The sequence below is a fragment of the Acanthopagrus latus genome, chromosome 19 (assembly GCF_904848185.1).
Source record: "Acanthopagrus latus isolate v.2019 chromosome 19, fAcaLat1.1, whole genome shotgun sequence".
In the NCBI taxonomy this organism is placed as follows: Eukaryota; Metazoa; Chordata; class Actinopteri; order Spariformes; family Sparidae; genus Acanthopagrus; species Acanthopagrus latus.
The window spans coordinates 18,457,538-18,477,622 of NC_051057.1; the positions used below are offsets into that span (position 1 = coordinate 18,457,538).

The 20,085-nt window shown below is 43.3% G+C and overlaps 1 protein-coding gene across 3 annotated transcripts in view; it reads right to left on the reverse strand.

Moving 5' to 3' along the window:
* oxsr1b (oxidative stress responsive kinase 1b) overlaps window positions 1-20,085 on the reverse strand; it is a 42,198-nt gene that overhangs the window by 4,122 nt on the left and 17,991 nt on the right. For 2 of the 3 annotated variants that reach the window (XM_037079081.1, XM_037079083.1), the window contains 11 exons: window positions 13,967-14,108; window positions 6,861-6,916; window positions 6,419-6,528; window positions 5,923-6,024; window positions 5,657-5,790; window positions 5,476-5,524; window positions 4,265-4,330; window positions 4,056-4,178; window positions 1,481-1,516; window positions 182-358; window positions 21-76 (listed from right to left, as the gene is read on the reverse strand). In XM_037079081.1, the coding sequence (XP_036934976.1) occupies window positions 21-76; window positions 182-358; window positions 1,481-1,516; window positions 4,056-4,178; window positions 4,265-4,330; window positions 5,476-5,524; window positions 5,657-5,790; window positions 5,923-6,024; window positions 6,419-6,528; window positions 6,861-6,916; window positions 13,967-14,108 (1,051 nt within the window). The remainder of the gene's footprint in view (window positions 1-20; window positions 77-181; window positions 359-1,480; window positions 1,517-4,055; window positions 4,179-4,264; window positions 4,331-5,475; window positions 5,525-5,656; window positions 5,791-5,922; window positions 6,025-6,418; window positions 6,529-6,860; window positions 6,917-13,966; window positions 14,109-20,085) is intronic. The other variant, XM_037079082.1, reaches the window with a different exon arrangement.

Consider the following 20,085-nt stretch of genomic DNA (forward strand, 5'->3'; position numbering starts at 1 on the left):
GATTTTCATGTGAAACTTACCTTAACCTTAATACCAAACTAATGGGAGCCTTGACATCTCCTGAGACAGCTAGAGCCTGTCCACACACAGATGAAAACAACTGAATAGAGCTACAGGAATAGAGGGATTAACGTCATGAAAATCAGGAGATAGCCACTTTATGTTGATAATGATGGCGGACCTGTGTGAGAACAGCAGAAGCAGCGGGTACGCCCGGTGTGGGGGACGTAGCCTGGGCTGCGGTGGATTGAGTGTTGACTGGTGTGGGCTGCAGCGGGACCAGACCTGCAGCCTGAGGTAGTTCAGCCTGACCTGCAGCCACGGGCTGGAGTAAAGGCTCAGGAGTCTGGAAAACCTGCTGGAGGAAGATGTCAACGTCAACAATCAACGTCTTCAGTGTTTAATATCAACATATATAAACTAATATAAACTAACTTAACTTAATATAAACTTTAAGTGAAAACACAAGTAAGCAGCTGGCTGTTGCTTTAAAATCAAGATATTAGATGTGAAAAAGTAAGGTTTTAAATGCTGTCTTTATATCAATTTTACACATATCAAAATCTGTACTGCACCTGCTGAACTACAGACATAAACAACCAATACATATCAAATCCAAACATGGACACCATCATGTCGGTCTGTAAAAGTTTAGCCATGATACTGGAAGGATAGAGGGAGAACAATGACACAACACTGAGGGAATAAAATATATAATAATGTTCTTTTTAAAAGATAAATATAACAAAATGTGTGTAGTGTGTTTACCATCTAAATTGATGGAACAACTCAGTACATCTACTCAAGTACTGTACAACTTTGAGGAACTTATACGTTACTTGAGTACTTCCATTTTCTGCAACATCATATTTTCACTCGACTTCATTTCAGAGGCAAATATTGTGCGTTTTAGTCAAATATGTTTATTTAATAACTTTAGTTACAAGTTACTTTGCAGATTACATTCTGCACCTGGCATGCAGGACACTGGAACCTTATATACATACATGTATAATTCACTTAAACTTGTACTTCTGGTATTTGAGTACATTTATACATTTACTGCTAAAACATTACTTTTGATACTCAAGTAAATTTAATATCAGATAGTTTACAGGAGTAATATTTTTAACAAGATTGTCTTTACTTTTACTCACGTATGACTTTTGAGTGCTTTTTATTAGACTACTCCCCTTCTTGTCAACTGAGACTCTGCTGTCTGAGGTTCTTCAGATTTACTCCCCCGCTGGTACAGATGTATCATCATCCAGACAGTTTTAAATATTCAGAATTGATATGAATCGAAAAAACATCCACTACAAAAAGACTACTTTTTACTCAAGGTGCACTTCATACACGGAGATAAGTTAGACAGTGCAGGCTGATATTTTAGATTTTTGCTCTGAAAAATGTATAAACCCCGTGATCCCAGTGCTTAAAGAACATCCAACTGTGAATAAAGAACGTCTGAAAAACTCACCTCTGAGTTCTGCGATCCCTCCTTCACTCTGGGCGACTGTTCAAAAACAGATAGTGGGAGATGAGACTCATACAATACATCGCTGTGGTGGCTTTAGCAAAAGCAAAAGACAAGCACGCATGGATGCAAAGAACACACAGAAAGCAGGAGAGGGTGAGCAGACTGAAAACAGCTCACTTGTTTACGTTCCTCGCACGTCGGTCGGCTTAGCTTATCGTTATCTCCTTTAAGGTGAATACAGTAGTGTCATTAAAGATATGAAACGCAAATAATACTTACTGTATACTACTTAATGCGCCACTTCACTAACCGGAGCTGATATGACAGTATTTAGTGAGATAATGCTGTGCAGTTTCTAGCCATGTAGCTATAATATTAATATCTCTGGCCTGATTTGTGGGAATTTTTGATTTACAAGATGTTTGCATCAATGTGGTGAAGTGCAGTGATTTGTCAAGTATTTAATTAAATGGTTTTTCTAAAAAAAATAAAAACAAACAAACCCCCCCAAAAAAAACAGCCCGTCCCATCTGCTCTATTTAGAAATTCTCTGTTAAACTTCAAGAAATGTCTCTGTGTCACTGAATATATCATGAAATGTGCATTTAACTGAGTTGTAAACGAGTGAAAACACATATTCTACACTTGCAGTTTAGGTTTTAGTTTGAAATTTGAAAGGCGAAAGAAGCAGAAGAAGTGAATACGAAAATCAGGAGAAAGTCACACGGTTATATCCACGGAAAATAAAATAAAGGGTTTAAACCAACTCCATGGAACATGAAGAGTCAGACTGAAGCCTTGCGGGCCCAAATGAAAGCAAACTGACTTGACTGAGAGGATGAGACACGGCGTCTGAGCTGATGTCAGAAATCACATCAGCTCAGGAATCTGCCGTCTGATTCAGGCTGAGGGGGGAGGACTAGTCGCTGAGGCACACAGACGTTACACGAGGTGCTCAGACGAGAGACAAACACGCATCAGCTCATAAGTGTTTTGAGATATCTAACATCCGCAAGTGCCGATTTATGAATTTGAAGTTCAGTTTGCCAACAAGTGGCCAGTAAAGCAGCATCAAAGCAGCAGACATCGTCAAATTTGAATCCCTTGATGGTCGTTATTAGTGCTCTAATTGAAAAATCACTTTTAGTTCTGTTTGATAAGTCATTTGCCTCATACTGATTAAATGTGATTTGGTCAGTATAAAAAAAAGGGTTTTAGGAAGAGAAAAGGAAATACAGATGGCTTCCAGGAAAGATAACTCTCACTTCTTTAATCAAGCTAATCACAGCTCTCTCAGAACAAAACCCTCGCTCCGCATTTATTAGAACTTAAAAACCTGTGAACAGTTACCAAGAACTAATGTTTAACAATTTTATACACTGTAATATGATACAGTTATGTATGAAACACTCAAACCTGGTTATGGGTCAGAAGTTTTCCCAGTTTGTGTCATGGATTTTCTCAGAAATCAAATTAAAAAAAACTTGCTGAAACCTCGATTGAATTCATGGGACAAAATCCTACAACTGTCCTCATAAAACACTTTTTGAATTTGGCCCTCTGAGCAAAATTTCAGCAGATATATATCCACCAATAAAATACAACCACTGAATGTAACATTACAGTCAGTGTATGAAAAATTGAGCGACTGCTGAGGTTTAGGATACACACAGAAATAATAACAAACTGCTGAAATTTTGCTCTGAGGGCCAAAATAAAAAATTAAAATCATGTTTCAACATTCATTTTTTCAAGAAAATCTGTGACATGAACTGGGAGTTGGTATGAAGTCACCCTTACTTGAACACAAGTCAGTTTTCATTAAAAGCCACAGATTCGCTTCCCTTCCCACGAGACACGAAACATTCCACGGTTTAAAAAAGACTCTCACTGTACTGACTAATTGGCCCTCGCAGGATTGACCTTTCGGGTCAAATTCTACGCGCATGTGATCTACAGCGTGCACCTTTCCCGTCAACAAACCAATTGCGTAACTTCTTCTGTAATTGCTTGTTATCTTCTGATGGATTAGTGTAAAGTTATATAATTTGAGAACAAACAAGCGCTATCTGGATGAATAAAAGCTTATCTGTGTGCAGATTTACTCTGTAGGAACTTTTAGAATAAGGAATTTGAATTTTATCCAAAGTGAATCCACATTCAACCGAAAAGGATTCACAAGTTTTTTTCTCTACCGCCCTCGCTTCACCTGCTCGTCTCCCTACAGAGTCTGTCCTGACTTTTTCTAGCTAACGTGAGCAGAGAGAATCCTTCCTTGTTAGGGGAACGCCATCTGTATTGTGGGGGCAAGTGAACAACCCTGGACGCAGGCAGCTCGAGTGGGAGGGAGAAGCGCACTTGTCGCCTGGTGGCGCCAACAGGCTTCACCTGCTGCTCCTTGGCCGTCGGACAGAACATACACACACAGGGGGAGACTCAGTGGACAGACACTGGACAGATATGCTACTGCACAGAACATGAGAATGACATTTTTAAACATCGCACAGCCATTAAAAGACAAGACATGTGGAATATAATGTGAGGGGAAGAGAAGCGAGCTGCAGCCTCTGCTCACCCTCAAGGCGGCGACCGCTGCTTTGCCCTCTTCGCTTTCTTCGTCCAGCTCGTCGTCGCTCCATTCCCATTCACCGTCCTCCGTTTTATGCAGCCGACCGCTGGAACCCGGCACTCGACGTACCTGATGACACATGACCTCAAAACTCAGCTCATCTTCTTGGCAAAAAAAAAAGCGCAAATTGTAGATGTGAATCTTTGCAGTCTTACCCTTTTCGACCTCTCTGTTATTGTGGGCGCCCTCTGAAGTAACTTCTCATGTAAATACTCGTGGGTCTGTCATGAGGGGAAAGAAATGACTGTCATAAAAATCACAAAATTCCACTTTCTCTGTTTATTCTGTTACCTGATTAAGTCTTACATTATTCAGAAACTGACCTGTGACCCTTTTATAATGTGCTTTTATAAAACAAAGACTTTCCACGGAACTGGCTTTCTGTCAAAGTTAGAATTAATTGATAATCCATTTAGTTACTTTTTGAGCCTCACACAACTTGTATTCTATATCAGTGAGTTGCTGACCCGGCACCGGTTCATTAGGCCTTTCAGGTCATCGAACACCAGCTCTGGGAAGAGCTCTGCTCAAAGTGGTGACTGTGTGTTTGTGTCCTGGCTACCACGTTATGCGAGTCTCCCTCTGATGGTCGATTCATTGCATGCTTTTCCTTTAAGACCAATTTAATTTAAAACAACATTATGTAACATTTTACCTTAAAATAACAGCTTTAAAATAATTGTACAGTGTCTTATAACAGGGTGAATGGTGTCTGTCTCAGCCCTCAGTCACTTGTTTCTGCACTATGTAACATCAGTGAGAAGTTAGAATCACAGCGTTACATACTGTATGGGATTTGTATTCATGATAATGACTGCCCTCTGCTGTACAAACAGAGTACTGCAAGTCTCGGTGCTGACCAGGGTCACGTCCAGCAAACCCAATAGGTTGGGTTTGGGTGCTGTGACATGCTGAACCAACACTTTTGTTGTTTTAGTTGCTAGGGTACCAGGCAGCCGGAGGCTGGAGTTAGACTGCTTATCCCTGCCTTTTGTTAGAGACAGCTCTGCACGGTCAATAATGAGAGGAATGCTGCAATGGCCTCAGCTTGGGTCAGACACACTGACAAGTTGAGCCAAGTGAGAAGTAGCCGGCCTCACTCAAACACTTCAGGAGGAGAGACTTCATTGATTTATTTTCTTGATGTGTTATATTTGACCTTTTTCTCATGCATTAAAAACCTCGTTCAATCAGTTCTAGAGCTATAAAAAACGCAAACCAACACAAGTCACAAAGAGCACATTCATTTTAAAAAGAGGTAAAACTGAGGTCATTCACTCTGATCCTTCCTGCCGGCTCAGACCTTTACTCATCAACCAGACACAGAGGTGTTGCTGACTCACTGTGTAGCTGATTAAGCACCTACCTTTGCTTTCTGAAAGAATTTATGCTTCAACAACTCTGAAGAGGTTGGCCTAAAAAAACACCAGAGTGACAATAAATGAGTTATCTTCTTTTGAGCTTTTACGCTCTCAATAATAGAAAAATAACAAAGAAACAAACTAGTGAAGCACGTCAAACGAGATGATTAAAGTCATTTCAAACACCTTTTCTCCGGGTCCTTCTGTAGACACAGGGAGATCATCTTCCTGAAGGATTTGCCATATTTCTTAACCATCTCCTTGTCTGTGATGCCTGTCTCCAGGGCAGGGGGGTCGTTCTGCAGCGTCAGCATCAAGACCTGAAGGCACACAACAACACATCTGGTCAAAGGTTGTATCCACAGCACGGTCGGAGGAACTGACTTTGTATTTGTTCTGTGTCATTAACCACACATTTCCGGATATGCTCGATCGCTCAGCACTTCTCTCACCTTCATTGGCGGGTATTTGTGATAAGGTGCGGCCCCTGTGGCGAGCTCAATGGCTGTGATCCCAAAACTCCAAATATCTGCTTTGAAATCGTAACCCCTCACCTGCGGGAGAGGAAATCGTATTTAGCTTTAACAGATCCTCACAGCTGTGGGCATGAAAGGATGGGTTACCTCTGCGAGTAGACAGAAGAAAGCATAGTTTGTGGGACGAGCAGGAGGACTATTAAAAAAATTAACTAATTGAGTGTGCAAGCTTAGGCACTACAGTCTATTATATGGTCCCTGAGTGCTTAGTCATAGCAGAGATGACAAGCTGTGGCTGCAGGCCTGGCATTTCTAAAACAGTGCCAGTACAAAAATGAAAAGAAAAAACGGCTGATCATCTGCTGATAACTAAATGTCTGTTTTTTGTTGTTTTTTTTTCTCCCCTTTGGAGATAAAACTGTGTCTCATGCGTTTTCTGTCGTCATGGTTACTTCTTGGCATGACAACCAACCTGCTCCATGACCTCCGGGGCCATCCAGCATGGCGTTCCCACGAACGTCTTGCGCACTTTATTTCGAGTGATGTCACCACCTGTGGCGAGAAAGGCACTGACGCCGAAGTCTGGAGAGAGAGAGAGAGAGAGAGAGAGAGAGAGAGAGAGAGAGAGAGAGAGAGAGAGAGAGAGAGAGAGAGAGAGAGAGAGAGAGAGGGGGGAGATAATTAGACAAACACACACAAAGGGACGTGACGCAGTACGTCACCGGCGTTATTGTCAGGAAAGTTCATCTTCCTCCGCAGACTAAGGCCTCCTGTGCACAAATACGCCGAGACACGGGAGCAGAGCTGGCGGTCTAACAGGGGTAAATGAGTTTACAGCACAGCTCCTCCTTCACACCTAATCCTGGCCACTAGAGACAGGTACTGAAAGGTGATGTTGCCTCGGGGCTAAATACCTGCAATTTGCACTGAGCCGTCATCCCCGAGGAGAATGTTTCCAGCCTTGAGATCTCTGCGGAAGACAAGACAAAGAATCTGTACATCACACAATTACTTCTCAAACAAGAGCTGTCAAACAATGACATTTGAATAGACAATAGAATAATTACAGTTATTAATTGGCTAATTTGTGTTTACTGAAATCTTCCACCACCCAGACTCAATGCAAGCTTAACACCTCTGCTTCATGTGTCAGAAAGAGCTCAATTTGAGACATTTTGCGAAAAAAAAAAAAAAAAAAGGCTCAAAAAGCTTTCATCTTTCTACCGCTTTGGGTTTCTATCTTCTTAGACTTTATTACACACACACACACACGCACAGTCTGTAGTTAATTTGTTCATCCCTGTTCAGCCTCCCCTGGTGGCGATAAGAGGATTCAGCAGGGACAGCTGTCTGGCTGCCCGTCTGCCTCCACGCACACAGGCTGCCACACATGCCGAATACCGCCACCTCACCAGCCAGACAGAGTCGCCATGGCAACAGACTTTCAGATGTTAAGTCGAAGGGTCAAGTGAAAGGCGAGAAAATAAAAGAAGCGAGGATGTCACAGAAGAGTCGGCTCTGTCTGCCGTCCAGACTCTCACATTTTGAAGAGGATTATGGGACACTGCTTGACAGGACAAAGAACACGCGAGCGCTACAGCCCCCGACTTTGTCAGCTGTTACACCACCTTGGACAACTTCTAACAGATCTGCACAGATTACCCTGAGACAGATCTTTACGCTGTTCTGACAGCCTGACACATGACTCAAAAGAGATGCAGTCTCAACAGCCGTGCAGTTCAGCGCGCGACCAGATGGGGGCAGTGGAGTTAAAAGCTTCAGCAGAGAGATAAATGCTGTTGGATCATTCCAGCAACAAATTGGTCTCAATGAAGGTAAAAATAGACCGGCCTTTGGAGAACTGGCTTTGGAGATGAGACATAACGCAGCTTCCAAGAGACAAAGGCTCATTTCATTGGGGTTATAATTCAGTCCATATAGACTATAAACACATGCCAAATGGCAGACACGAGGGGGGCGAATGCTGCAGACACTGGAAAGATTCTGGGGCTTCACAGACAAGAATACCACTGAAGCATGCCCACATGTTTAAACTTTCCCTGCAGCCGAGGGGCTTCCTGGATTCTTTCCTGAGGCCCCCCCGGTTTCTCCAAGTGAAGGAGGTGGACTCGACAGTTTGGCTTAAGCACTTCCCTCTTCTGCAGCTACAAATCTTTACAAGCCAACTACTCGAGACACACAATGTGCTGAAGGGACTCAAGAGTCTGCAGGTCACAGTTCAGACGTGTGTTTAAACGCCGCCGAATACTTCAGTGGAGAGGCCTCTTTCGCCAAGAGTGCTCCAGTAAAATACCACACAGACAACACATCTCATAGTGACAGGGGAGCAGGGAGTGGCAAACAGTGAGCCACACAGGGAGGAATGCTGCATATGTGACATATTAGCAAGGACCACTGGCTGAAAGCAAAGATGGGGATTCCCGCTGCAGGGCAAACTGACTGCTGGGGTAGTAAAACCATCCAGAGGGGAAACAGGACGGGGTGTGAGCGCTCTGTATCGAAGCCTCCTCTCCGACTGTGTGTTTTCGCTAATCAGCTCAGGCAGAAAGAGCCGTCTGTGTGCTGCATGTGGCACAACTTTTGATGTTCATTTGTGTCTAGACGAGTTCAATTACATAACTGCCACACTGGGGAGGCTGCATAGGAAGGGAACGGGCGGATGAAAAACGGACATGACAGCCTTTGCAGGCGGCTTTTGAAAAACAACCGTTGGGAATGCCTGCCGCCGCGCAGACGTCTGTGCTCCACGGCTCTCCGTCGCGTCCTGTCACTTTGCTGCACTCACAGAACAGCTAGGTGATATGAGGTCACGGTGCTGTCCACTTTCTTGCACTCGCTACTTCTGCTTAAGTCAAGAACACGCTCATCCTCGCGTGTTCGTGCCGACAACAGTGATGATTTACATATGGTAATGTGAGATGTTGCTTTTTTAAGGGTTTGAGGGGCGGCGAGGAGCGGACCACCTGAGGCTGAGAGGCAAGTCTGGGAGGATCCCAAAATACTTTTTCCTCTTTTACACAACCACCGTCCCCTTCAGTGGCTCCAGCTGATTCAGGGTTTAGCCTTACTGTATTTTTAATGAGCTACTGTGGGTTCAGTCTAGGCCAATCAACCACTGCAGCCGTGTCACAAGACCTGCGAACTCATCGTCTCACTTCTAACATTTTCCCAAGAGGAAGGACTGTGAGAGAGCATTGTGCTTCTACAGTTGGAAACATGCCAGAGAGTAGACCTGTGCTTGTTGAAGAAAAAAGAAATCGAATGGAGAGTTTACGCTGTGCTACAAGAATGATTCTGGATAATGACAATCAATATTTAACAAGATAAACAGCCCATGATTACAACTAATGTTTAGCAGGTGTAATGTTTACCGTGTTAAACAACAAGATTAGTGTGTTAGCTTTGCAGGTATCTTGGTCATCAACCAAAGCTTTCGATGTGAAGATAGCATGGATGAAAAGTGGCAGGATGACCAAAGCTCTTCCACCAGCTTTGAGAGTTGTTGTTGTAATCAAAGACGCGTCATTAGACCAACGGAGGGCGATTCAGAATGCTTAACGAGCTGTAGAATATAATAAGCCCACTTTGGTCTGCATGTCAGGTCAAGAGAAACCTGATATGTTTGTCTTCGCGCTGGGAAACAACTCTCCCAGTCAAGAACCAGCTCCATTTTGGTTGAAATGCACCTTTTGGGGCAAATATGTTGCAATTAAGGTGATCAACAGCCTGTATTTGTAACCAATGTACATTTTCAGTTAAATATAACCAGTGATGGAATGTTACGAAGTACAATTTACTGAAGACATGTATTTAAATAATGTAAGATTTAGCCATGCGTCAAATTCAAACAAATAGCATATCATCAAAGTTATTGTGAACTGCTGCTAACTGTATCTACAATTAGCTAGTAAGCTCAGCCAGTCGTGAAGTTGGCGGTCCTATCGGTGGCGTATGTCCGAACTGGCAGCTCAGAGCACCGGGTCGGTATCACATATGGTCAAAACTTCTAATTCTTCAAATTCTGCAAATTAATTTTGCTAAATCATCATTGTTTTAAACAAAAATCTTACATATTGAACCTTTAAGTGTAATTCTGAAGTACTTTAATATTTTTGATTTTCTGCTTCTTTATATTTCTACTGCTCTATATTTAGTTGATAACTTTACTAACCTCTGAGTTGTCAGTGTTGAAGGCTGTTCTTCTGTTTGTAAACAGTAAGATAGTGTTGCTGGCGGGGCATTGAGTGAGTGCCATTATACCCAAAAAACCCAGCACAAACACATATTCACAAAAGTGCTGAATATTGGCCTCCAAAAATCAGCGGCATGTCATGGCCATCAATCCAGTAATTGAGATATTCAATTCATTTTTATCCCTTTTTCTTTTAGAGTTGTTGTGCGTTCAAAGAGATAATGAATGAAAAGCTTAAAGCTCTTCATCAGAATAATTAAGGCCACAATGTTTTTAGTTATTTCATTATTCATTTTCTACAAACATCTCTTACTGACGTCACACGCTGTTTTTACGAGATTAGTTTTCATTTGTGAATTCAAAAAAATGCTCTTCTAAGGTTGAATTTTCAATGCAATGTACTCCTCTATAATAAAAGACGACCCCTGAAGCTGTATCCCTCACAAAGAGTGATCAAGGCCGTCTGACTAAGTCTCTTTCGCGCTCATTCAACAATCGTGTAGACTGTGGCTCGCTGCAGCATATTGTAAAGCTGTGAGAAAAAGGCTGCAGAGTGCAGACAGTCATTAACATTCACAGGAGAGGAAGAGGAGGAGGAGGAGGAGGAGGAGGAGGAGGTGGGAGGAGGTGGTGACACAATGCACCATGCAAGTTCAATGAAACGCTGTAGCCGAGAGGAAAAATGCCAACCTGCAGTTCAAGTCCGAACTCCTGCTAGCCATCCGACCATATGTTACAATAGTGGGTGGATTGTGCTCACTTACCATGTGTTGAAGCACGTTATAGCCAGAAACTAGAATGTGTTAGACAACCAAAAGTTATAGAAAAATGAACAAGATACGTGTGGTCTCTTGATATTTATGACCTACTGAAACGATACCCAGGCAGTAGCCAGTTGGTCACAACTACGGTATGAAACTGTCATGAAGATTTATCATTCTCATCTGGCAGCTCTCGCACCTTCCAGCTCCACCGGGTCACCTCCGATGACATCACATCCCGGTGCCGGGCTCACAGTCCCCCTAACAGGGCCGTAAAAGAGGGTTTATGAAATACCTCCCCCCCTCTTTTAACTGTGCCCTCCGTGACCATCAAAATACCTTCCCTTTGCTCCGCTACTTTGATTGCTTTTCTCCGTGCCGCTGAATTTCAATCTCGTCTGTTTTTCCAAATCAATTTTTATGTCTTTATTTTGTCAATTTCCCTTTAATCCACAGCAAGAGACTCTCCGCTCCCTGAGGAAGCATTACTGCAGCCATTACCTGATCATTTATAAAACCGCATGCCAAGTAATTTCCAAGGCTTGTACCCTCTGAAGACTTGTGAGGATTCAGAGATGACGAGAGGCGAACTGGCTGATTTGATGTCTACCTGCTGCGCAAGTTAGAGGACAAGTGCCACCTCTGAATCACCGACTCCCCGAGCAGCTGTGAACGTGGAGGTGGAGCACTTCGCCGTCTTGTGGTAAATGTCTCCAGACGAGGCTACAGCCCAGCCCGCGAGACTCTAATTGCTTTTCTGCCTTCCTGGGCTGGATGGAACGTATCAGGTGACACTTTCTCCCTCTTGTCAAGCCTCACCCCCTCGACTCTCTCCATCACCCCTCACCCCGAGGCTCCGACTCATATGATCCAGCTTACACAGGAGGAACTCTCAACCGTACACACGCGTCTACATCAGCAGACGCCGATTAACTTGAGCAAGGCCTCTCTCCTCTCACCGTGTCATGGATTTTCAGCGGCCGGGGGGGGGGGGGGCATACTTCGATACTTCACACTTTCTTTTTCACGAGTCACACCTCAGAGCCCTTGGGTGGACAGGAGAGATGAATGAATGATCTAATGATCCTCTTAAGACAGGGCAGAGAGTTGAAGGAAGGTTTCAGTGGGAAAAACATTCCCCTCTCTCTTGCAATGACAGATAACCCTGTCACATTATGCTGAAAGTGGATCCTTAAATGCTGCAGCAGAGGTTCACCGCAGTGGATTTTCCTTTTGAGTTAACACAGTAATTCAAACAGTGTTTTCCGCTAATTCCTCACATCTCCACCTATACTTTCTATAGGATACAGGCGCCTTCTAACGAGCTGGTTAATGAGCTGATGCTGAATTAAAAAAAACATCCCTCATCCTTCAACCAAGCTTCTCTCTCTCTCTTTTTCTCATTGGCATGCTGCTCTGAATGCTGCCGAGCACTTAACCAAGCTGAAAAAAAAAAAAAAAAAAAAAGCCATGCATTATTTACACACATAGCCTGTCCTGGGTAATATGTGTGCCAGCGGGAAAGAGGAGATGATGTTGGAAAAGTGAGTAAATGAATATTAAATAATGAAGAGTCGTGTGGTGGCTTCTACAGCCGGCGTGTCGGCTGGGCTCACTGTAACAGATTGAATGCTGGGACTTAGCCGGGTCTTGAACTGGCTTAGAAAGAGAGCTTTCGGGATCACATTTCCTGTGGCACGCAAAATCTTCCATCGACACATTCCTCCAATGCATATTCATTTAAGTAATTCTTAAAGATTATCAGTCAGGAAGTGGTGGTGCATTCACAGGTTTCTTGCAGTGGTTTTAAACTTAAAGTTGGCAGAGGTGGGGACTTGTTCACAGCTTTGAAATTAATACTTAAGAGAGGAAGTGAGCGGACTGTCTTCTTCATGAGCCATAAACACATCATTACTGCCTGTTCTTCTGGAAGACTTGTCGCAGTCCCATTGGGGAAGTATGCTGCCTTGTCTCTATATAGATCTCAATGACACCCCTGACCTTTAGTGAGCTGAGTGGCTGTCTGAAAATGCCATTTCCTTGTTACAGTCACGTGTCTAGTCCGATGAATAATACCAATCACTTCCAGGCAATGAACTTTGGATGAAACTGATTGGCAGAGATGACGTTATTTGAAAAATGCAGACAGTATGAAGGCAACAGGTGCCAAATACTGAAAAGGGGCACATGATAATACAATTATCCACCGTAATATAGTAAAACAGAGAGTAATGCATTCAGCAGGAGATGGTGGATTACATGATACTATTTATGATCTAAAATAAAAACCCTAATAGCTAAAACATTCAATATTTTTGGAAGCAGGAAGCCAAACAGGAAGCCAATATTTTCATCTTCTGCCCTATACATGCGTAATGAAAGCATGACATCATGTGATGCTTGTTGCAAAAACTGGTGCAAACGTGCGCGAGAGGAGTTGAGAGGCAAGTTGCTAGCTATCAGACAGAGATAGAGAAAAACAGCAGTTCTCCAATTATACCACAATAAGCAAAAATACCACTGGAGGTAATGTATTTCTATTGTAGATGAAAATATCAAAACAACTTTAAACTTTGCTAATAAATAAGAGGATATCTCAAAAACAAAAAAAATGACATTGCTCAAATACGTTGTGGAGTGTTAGGAATTATTTTCTTCATGTCTTAATCTTTTGGATCAATATGCTTTATGTTTGTATTGAGTCAAATGTCAGATTTGTGTTATTTATGACATAATTTCATTACATTTGTCTGTTATTATTGTTGATTGGCCTACATCACCTTTTAGCTTAGGCTGTACAGATTTTAGGGATATGAAGCATTTGTTTATTGTCCTAAATAAAATGCTCATTCAACCAAAGAATTCATCTAATGTGCAGGATTATTTTCCATAGTGTGAAAACCATATGAAGCATTAAGTTTCTCTGATGTACGGTATGCAACAAGTTTCTGCTCCATAAACCCTCAAGGTGAAGTCAAACAAAGCAGAAATGCAGAAATGAGAAGTCCAGTGACATTATTATATGATAATAGCGGGCTCCTGTTACCTGTGGATCTGTCCGTTCTTGTGTAAGTACTCAAGGCCCTCGAGCACATCTTTCAACACAGTGGCTATGCTGGGCTCGTCCAGGACGCCTGTCTTGTGTTCGCCTCGCGAGATGATATGCTTGATCACGTCCAGCACAGAGCCTGGATAATAACAGCAGAAGAAAATGGTTGATTAAAAAACAACTTACAATGTCATGCCTCTTTGTTCTTTGTTAAAAACTACATTTGTGATCGTCAACATCGATGTCAGGCAGAAATTAAAACTATCCAGCAGTTGGTCTCTTTAAAAATGGCTGGATAAATACATTTTCTTGTTTCTGGTCTTCACTGATGATCAATGAGAAAGTCACCTCGGGCTAGCCTTTATCATTTGTTAATCCTACTCTAAACCAGACTAAATTTATGAAAACATATACTTCCTGGTGGATTGGCAGACGTTCAGTCAAGATAATTTGAGTGTAATTTCATATTGTTTGGATAAATTAGATTGTGGGTGCACAAAGATCTCTCTCCAGTTCCAGGAAGATGGATTTTATTGAAGGAAAAAACAAATGGCTCAGTTGTGTGAAGACAAAGTCCTTTGACCTTTAAAATTGCCCATGGCAAAACAAACCAATGGTGGAGCGAGGCAAACCAGAACACTCATTACCGTGCATTCTCCAAAGGGTAAATCCGCCTATAAAGAGAATTCATGTTGTGTTATCTATGATAATAAAAACTCAAGTCAGTGTCTACAAACACAAACAGCTGTCTTAGCAGCAACACTTGAATTCAAGATGTCCTTAGGGGACTTTTTTTTTGGACTTGGTCCATTGACGTTGAATTAGATTGACTTTTTTTTGGCTCACAGGATTTTTGTTTGAGCTTTTCCTTCCAAATGAGCTTCACTTGGATGTTGAGCTCACCGCAGAAAATGTGCCCAGTTAAAATCACCATGGCTACTGTCAGAGTCATGTCCTTACTTAGCGTCTATAGAGCAGCTCCAGGATTGGACTCGATGACATCATCATTACAGTCTCTGCAGTTCGACAGTAACACACTGTATGTGAATCCTATTCTAGGTTGCATGCACCTTTGGCCAGAGATCTGAATGAAAGATAAGTGTGCACGGTAACATTTGAGGTTTTAAGTCAAACTGTTTCTTTGTCATTAGTTGCCCAGGCTGAAAGGAGAATTAGTGTTGCTCTGCTCACTGACCAGGCAGGTCTCCCTCAGCCTGGCTCCTGCTGAATGAAAGGAGCGGTCTGGATGAAAAGTCAGACTGCTGTCAGTGTATGATTTCCTTTGTGCGACTTTTCCAAAGAATAAAGAACATCGCTCTGAAAAGAGGTTCAGTATTTGCATTCGGTATGACAGAAAATTGGGCGACACTGGTGAATGGGGACAAAGCAGAGACGCAAAAAGAATGCCACTTGCCTGACAAGCTGCATTGTGCTGCAGTGATACACAAACATCGCACTGCCACACTGTCTGTCTGACACACACACCCTCAGCCACACACACAGCGGCACTTGCGAACAAAAGCTGGAAATGGCCTTTTCAAGGTCCCGAAACGCTGTCCATGACACAATCCCACGACTAAACTGATAGCGTTTTAGCAACTGTGCCAAGCTTGGGGTCCAAAGATATTTATTTGCTCAATCACTTCAGGGCGTCCTCGCCTGCAGCAGCACTCGGTCGTGAACTGCATTACCCAGCGGAGCTGACCATGACGGGCCACCTGAGAGTAGACGTGATATTGCAGTGAGTCTTAGACACAGCGAGGCGGGAGAGGCAGAGTAGGGAGAGCGAGCAGGGGAGAGACAGTGAGTTCAACGGGTTCTTCGTGCAGTGACGGTGCAGAGGCAGAAAATGTGATTCAGCAGCGAGGAAAAGATACAAACCTATTGAAAGAGAGGAGAGACGAGGGTGAGGCAGGGAAAAGCAGCCTGGATGTGTGTCTTGAGTGTGTGAGATAGCGGGTGTATATGCAAGCGAGTGGATTGGCATGGAGCGAGAGGAAGAGCCTAAGAAGAGAGCAGCCTTGCCTCTCTGATGTGACAGCTCTTTGAAGCTCATTGAGAAAAGGCTGTTTGAGTTTTTTTTCCTCCTCGTCTGTCCCCCCCCCACACGGCTCCCTCCTCCCTCAACGCTTCTGCTCTCAGCATGAGGTTCATCTTCTAGTCTGAGATGGCTGTATGGAGGAGAGGAAGTGACAGGTAGTGACAGGTGACAATGAGGGAGAGGGGGGTGAGTGAATAGAGCCAAGTCCTAGAGAGGGAGAGATGTAGTGCTAACGAGCTCACAGATGTGACTACATGAGAAGGTGACAAAGTAGGAAATCATCCCTGCTTGCTCAACTTGATATAAAATGTTAAAGCCTCACTTTATAGATAAAGTGAAGGAACTGATAGACATTTTGTAGAAATTCAGTCATTTACTTTCTTGCAAAGCATTAACCGAAAAGATCAGTACTGATGTCTATACATAGTTGATAACAACAAACATTCTTGCATATCAAAAATGTTAAGTTTGGTCTTAGGAAAATTCACATGTACTTGCTCTTTTGCTCATAAATTACTTCACCTGATGCCATTTCTTCGTAAGTGTCCGATTGGTACTGTGCATGTGCAACTAGAGATGAATAGGAAGCAAGAAGGTTCAGTCCTTAGATACTTCCATCATCATCATCCCTGGAAAACAATGTGTTTATTTTTTTTCACCACTTGCCTGTTTGGGCAAGTGAGTTGCGAGATTTACCAGCCTGGAATCCCATCTTACTTGCCCCGGGAATGCGGGAAACCCTTGTTGTTGATTCCTGATCTACCACCAGCAGCTGGCTAACTTAGCTTAGCATAAAGACTAGAGGAAACAGTAATCATGGCTTTGTTCATAGTTAACAATATCTGCCTCCCAACACTCCTAAAGCTCACTAATTACTTCAATGTTGTTAGTTTAACTGGTCCAAAAACTAAAATGTAAAACATTATGTACTGAACTAGACACACGCAGCCCAACTCTTGGCAAGGTGGCAAATAACCTTACTTCCCGAAATGTCAAACCTTTCCTTTGAGGTAAAAGACAAAGCTAGCCAAGATGAAGGGAGAACTTTTCCAGATCACTCACAGCATGATGTAGGCTGTAGAGAATCACTAAATGCCAGCCTTGTCAGCCTCTTTCAAAGTCATCCGATTGAACTTTCACGCCTCGTTAGGTTGTTTCAACATGCTGACACTGACTGACATGATAACACTCTAAAAGGTTCGTTTTGCATGGGAAAGACTACAGCTTTCCAGACAAATGACACCTGTTGGCCTCGTTCAACTGCACCTGTCCAAGCCCGCAGAGGGAGCTTTATACAAATCACAGGGAATAAATTAAGTCTCGACAGCATGGTGCACTGTAAAGCATGCAAATCTCATGAAAATGTCTAATCATCATTTCATTTTTATGTTGGATTAGCCAAATCTCTCTCTCACTCGCTCAGGATTCCGACAAAACCCGTGAAGATGTAAAAGCCAGGACTTTACACCTAGCTACTTAACCCTACTTCATCCAGAGACACGTTTCCAGTCTTTCTGTTCTCCTGGTCAGATCAGGAGGTTGGGGACTGTGGGAGAGGATGAGAGAGTAAAAAGGAGGGAGGAGGGAGGAAGGGGGAAGCGGACGAAGGCGATGAAATCTGGTGCCAACTGTGCTAAAGGCCGATGGGGAATGCCAAGCAGAGTTGGGAGGACAGAGGGAGGGCGGGGCATGGGAGGGGCTGTGGAGAGGGATAGGTGGTGTAGAGGTATGGTAAGAAAAGAGATGATTGTGGGACTCCATCGAAACCTTTATCAAATTTGGGTAAAAGATCAAATACAAAAGCGAACAAAGGTAATTTTGCACACTTAAATCTCACTCTTTATGATGAGGACCTGGAGCCGCCATCAAGGCTCCCTGTCAGCATTTTGCCCGTTGCTGAGGGCCACATCATGACGTGACAAATCCACTGGCTCCAAACTTGACAGACTCTTTTCATATGCAAAATTCAGCCAGTCAATAACAGTCTGCCTTTAGCCGGATTCCACTCGGAGCGGCATTCGATTGAGCTCGGCAGCAGCGTCTGCAGGTCGGTGAAGGCTGCGCACACTAATCTCCTGGGAACACATTCCTCTGCTTGCTTTGGCATGACTCATATTCTGTCCCAGTGGGTTTTTCAGTGGATGTCTCTGCGATGTGAATTCAGTCACTGAGCGGTGTCTGCGGTGCTCTAATGAAACAGTTGTTCACATGTCACATTCAGAACAGGAATTTCCTGAAAAGCGCTTTGCCTGCTGCGTACCTACCTCAACACTCAGCCCTACAAGTTTGGCCTTGAACGGATTTGGCAGGGGGGAGGGCGATCTCGACTGAAGACTTTAGAGTTCTGCTCACTTGAATGAACAATATATGAGGTCTATAATGGTGACACTGTATAGTGACATATACATTCCTTAAGAAACAGTGCAATTAAATGACTGTTAATGTGCACAACTGGAATGCAAGAGTTCAACAGTGTCATGTGAGACTTTTAATCCAATCATGTTCACGGCTTCTGTTTGTATAAGCAATGATGGTCTTTTTTTGATTGAGCAACATGAAGATCATAAAGTGGGTGATGGCATGTTTCAGTGCCATATGCTGAGAATTAGAGGTAAGTCGCTGTTAGCAGAAGGGAGTATGCCAATGGTACGCGGCAGTGAAAGACTGGTGACACGCCGTTTTTAAATGGGCCACAAGCCAGCTGAGAATAAGTGGCATACTACCAGTTAGAATGGCACCTAACCAAGAACATAAAACAAGAGGGTTGTCCCAGAGTGGTGTCTGCCAGTGGAACAAGACACAAAACATACTGTATGTCATCAGAATCAACAGTGCAGAGGTTCCTAAATACTTTTTTTCTGATTTACCCTGCTGATCACTTCACTGACACCACCCGTCAGGCTTCAAGTAATCATGAAGTCCATCAAATGTAAGAGGAATTTGGGAAAATGCCCATGGCAATTTCCCAAATTAGTGAGCATGTAAAGTGAGTTGCACTGTTGCTTGCATTTCTACATAAAGATGCGAGTGATCTGAGAATTATGCAGATTTAATATTGTGAAAGACTTTGTGATCAACGTATTCATACTTCTACCATTTGGACTGCCAGAAGATAGATGCTCCAACCATTTCTATATTTCTTTAAATGATTCATTTGGGCTTTTCTGCCTGCTAGTTTTCACTTATTCTAAATCGCTACATGTGGTGTTAAGCTCTTGTAGCAAACTGAGGTCAGTGGGAAGTCTGTTTCATTTTTCTTCAAATCATGTTTTTTTTCTTTCCAAGTAAGCTGAACTACTCCACAGTCTTCCCACGTGCCTCTTGGCAACTGCTAAAGTCTGCCCTAGGTTATGCCTGGTTGGGAATTACTCTGCCAATGCAGCATGAGTATACATGCTAACCCAACCACTCACCTAACCCTTAAATTGGTAAATACCACAGTAACAGTGATATGGCATAATACATGTGTTCAAAGATTGCTCTTGGAAACATCTGTAGATTGTTGTCCAATTATTCTGCAAAAGGCTAAGCTCTCTATAGTAGAGGCGCTGTCTGTAATGGGTCTATATGAAGGCCATCTGGAGCAAATGTGAAAACATTGCTTGCTATGAGGTCGAACAACATTCTTCTCTTTTAGAGAAGGAGACCGGTAGGCATGCACTCTGTTGCTTCACCAGAAAGCACGTCACTAACAAAAACTGTGGATAAAAGTATGTCAGCGCTTTGTCAGATCAACTGTCGATCTGTTATCAGACTTTCAACAGCGGGAGGCACGAGACAGGATGGAGTCGGAGGGTGGAGGGTAACTTGTGCTCCGTCAGCCCGGAGGAGCAGACAGGGGTTGGCCTTTCTGGGTTGGTATGCTCTGCCCTGCGGAGAGATGCTCTGTAAACCCGAGCTTATTTGAGGTCTGTCTACATGGCAGACGTCGCCACGGCCATCATTTAATTACTCTGCGCAATAAAACTCAACATCAAGGGCCTCCTGTTTAACTAGGATAAGGGGAAACATGCGAGGGACCATCTTAAGCGGGGTCTGCTCCTGCTGGGAGGCTGGCCACTTGCTAAAGCGTCGC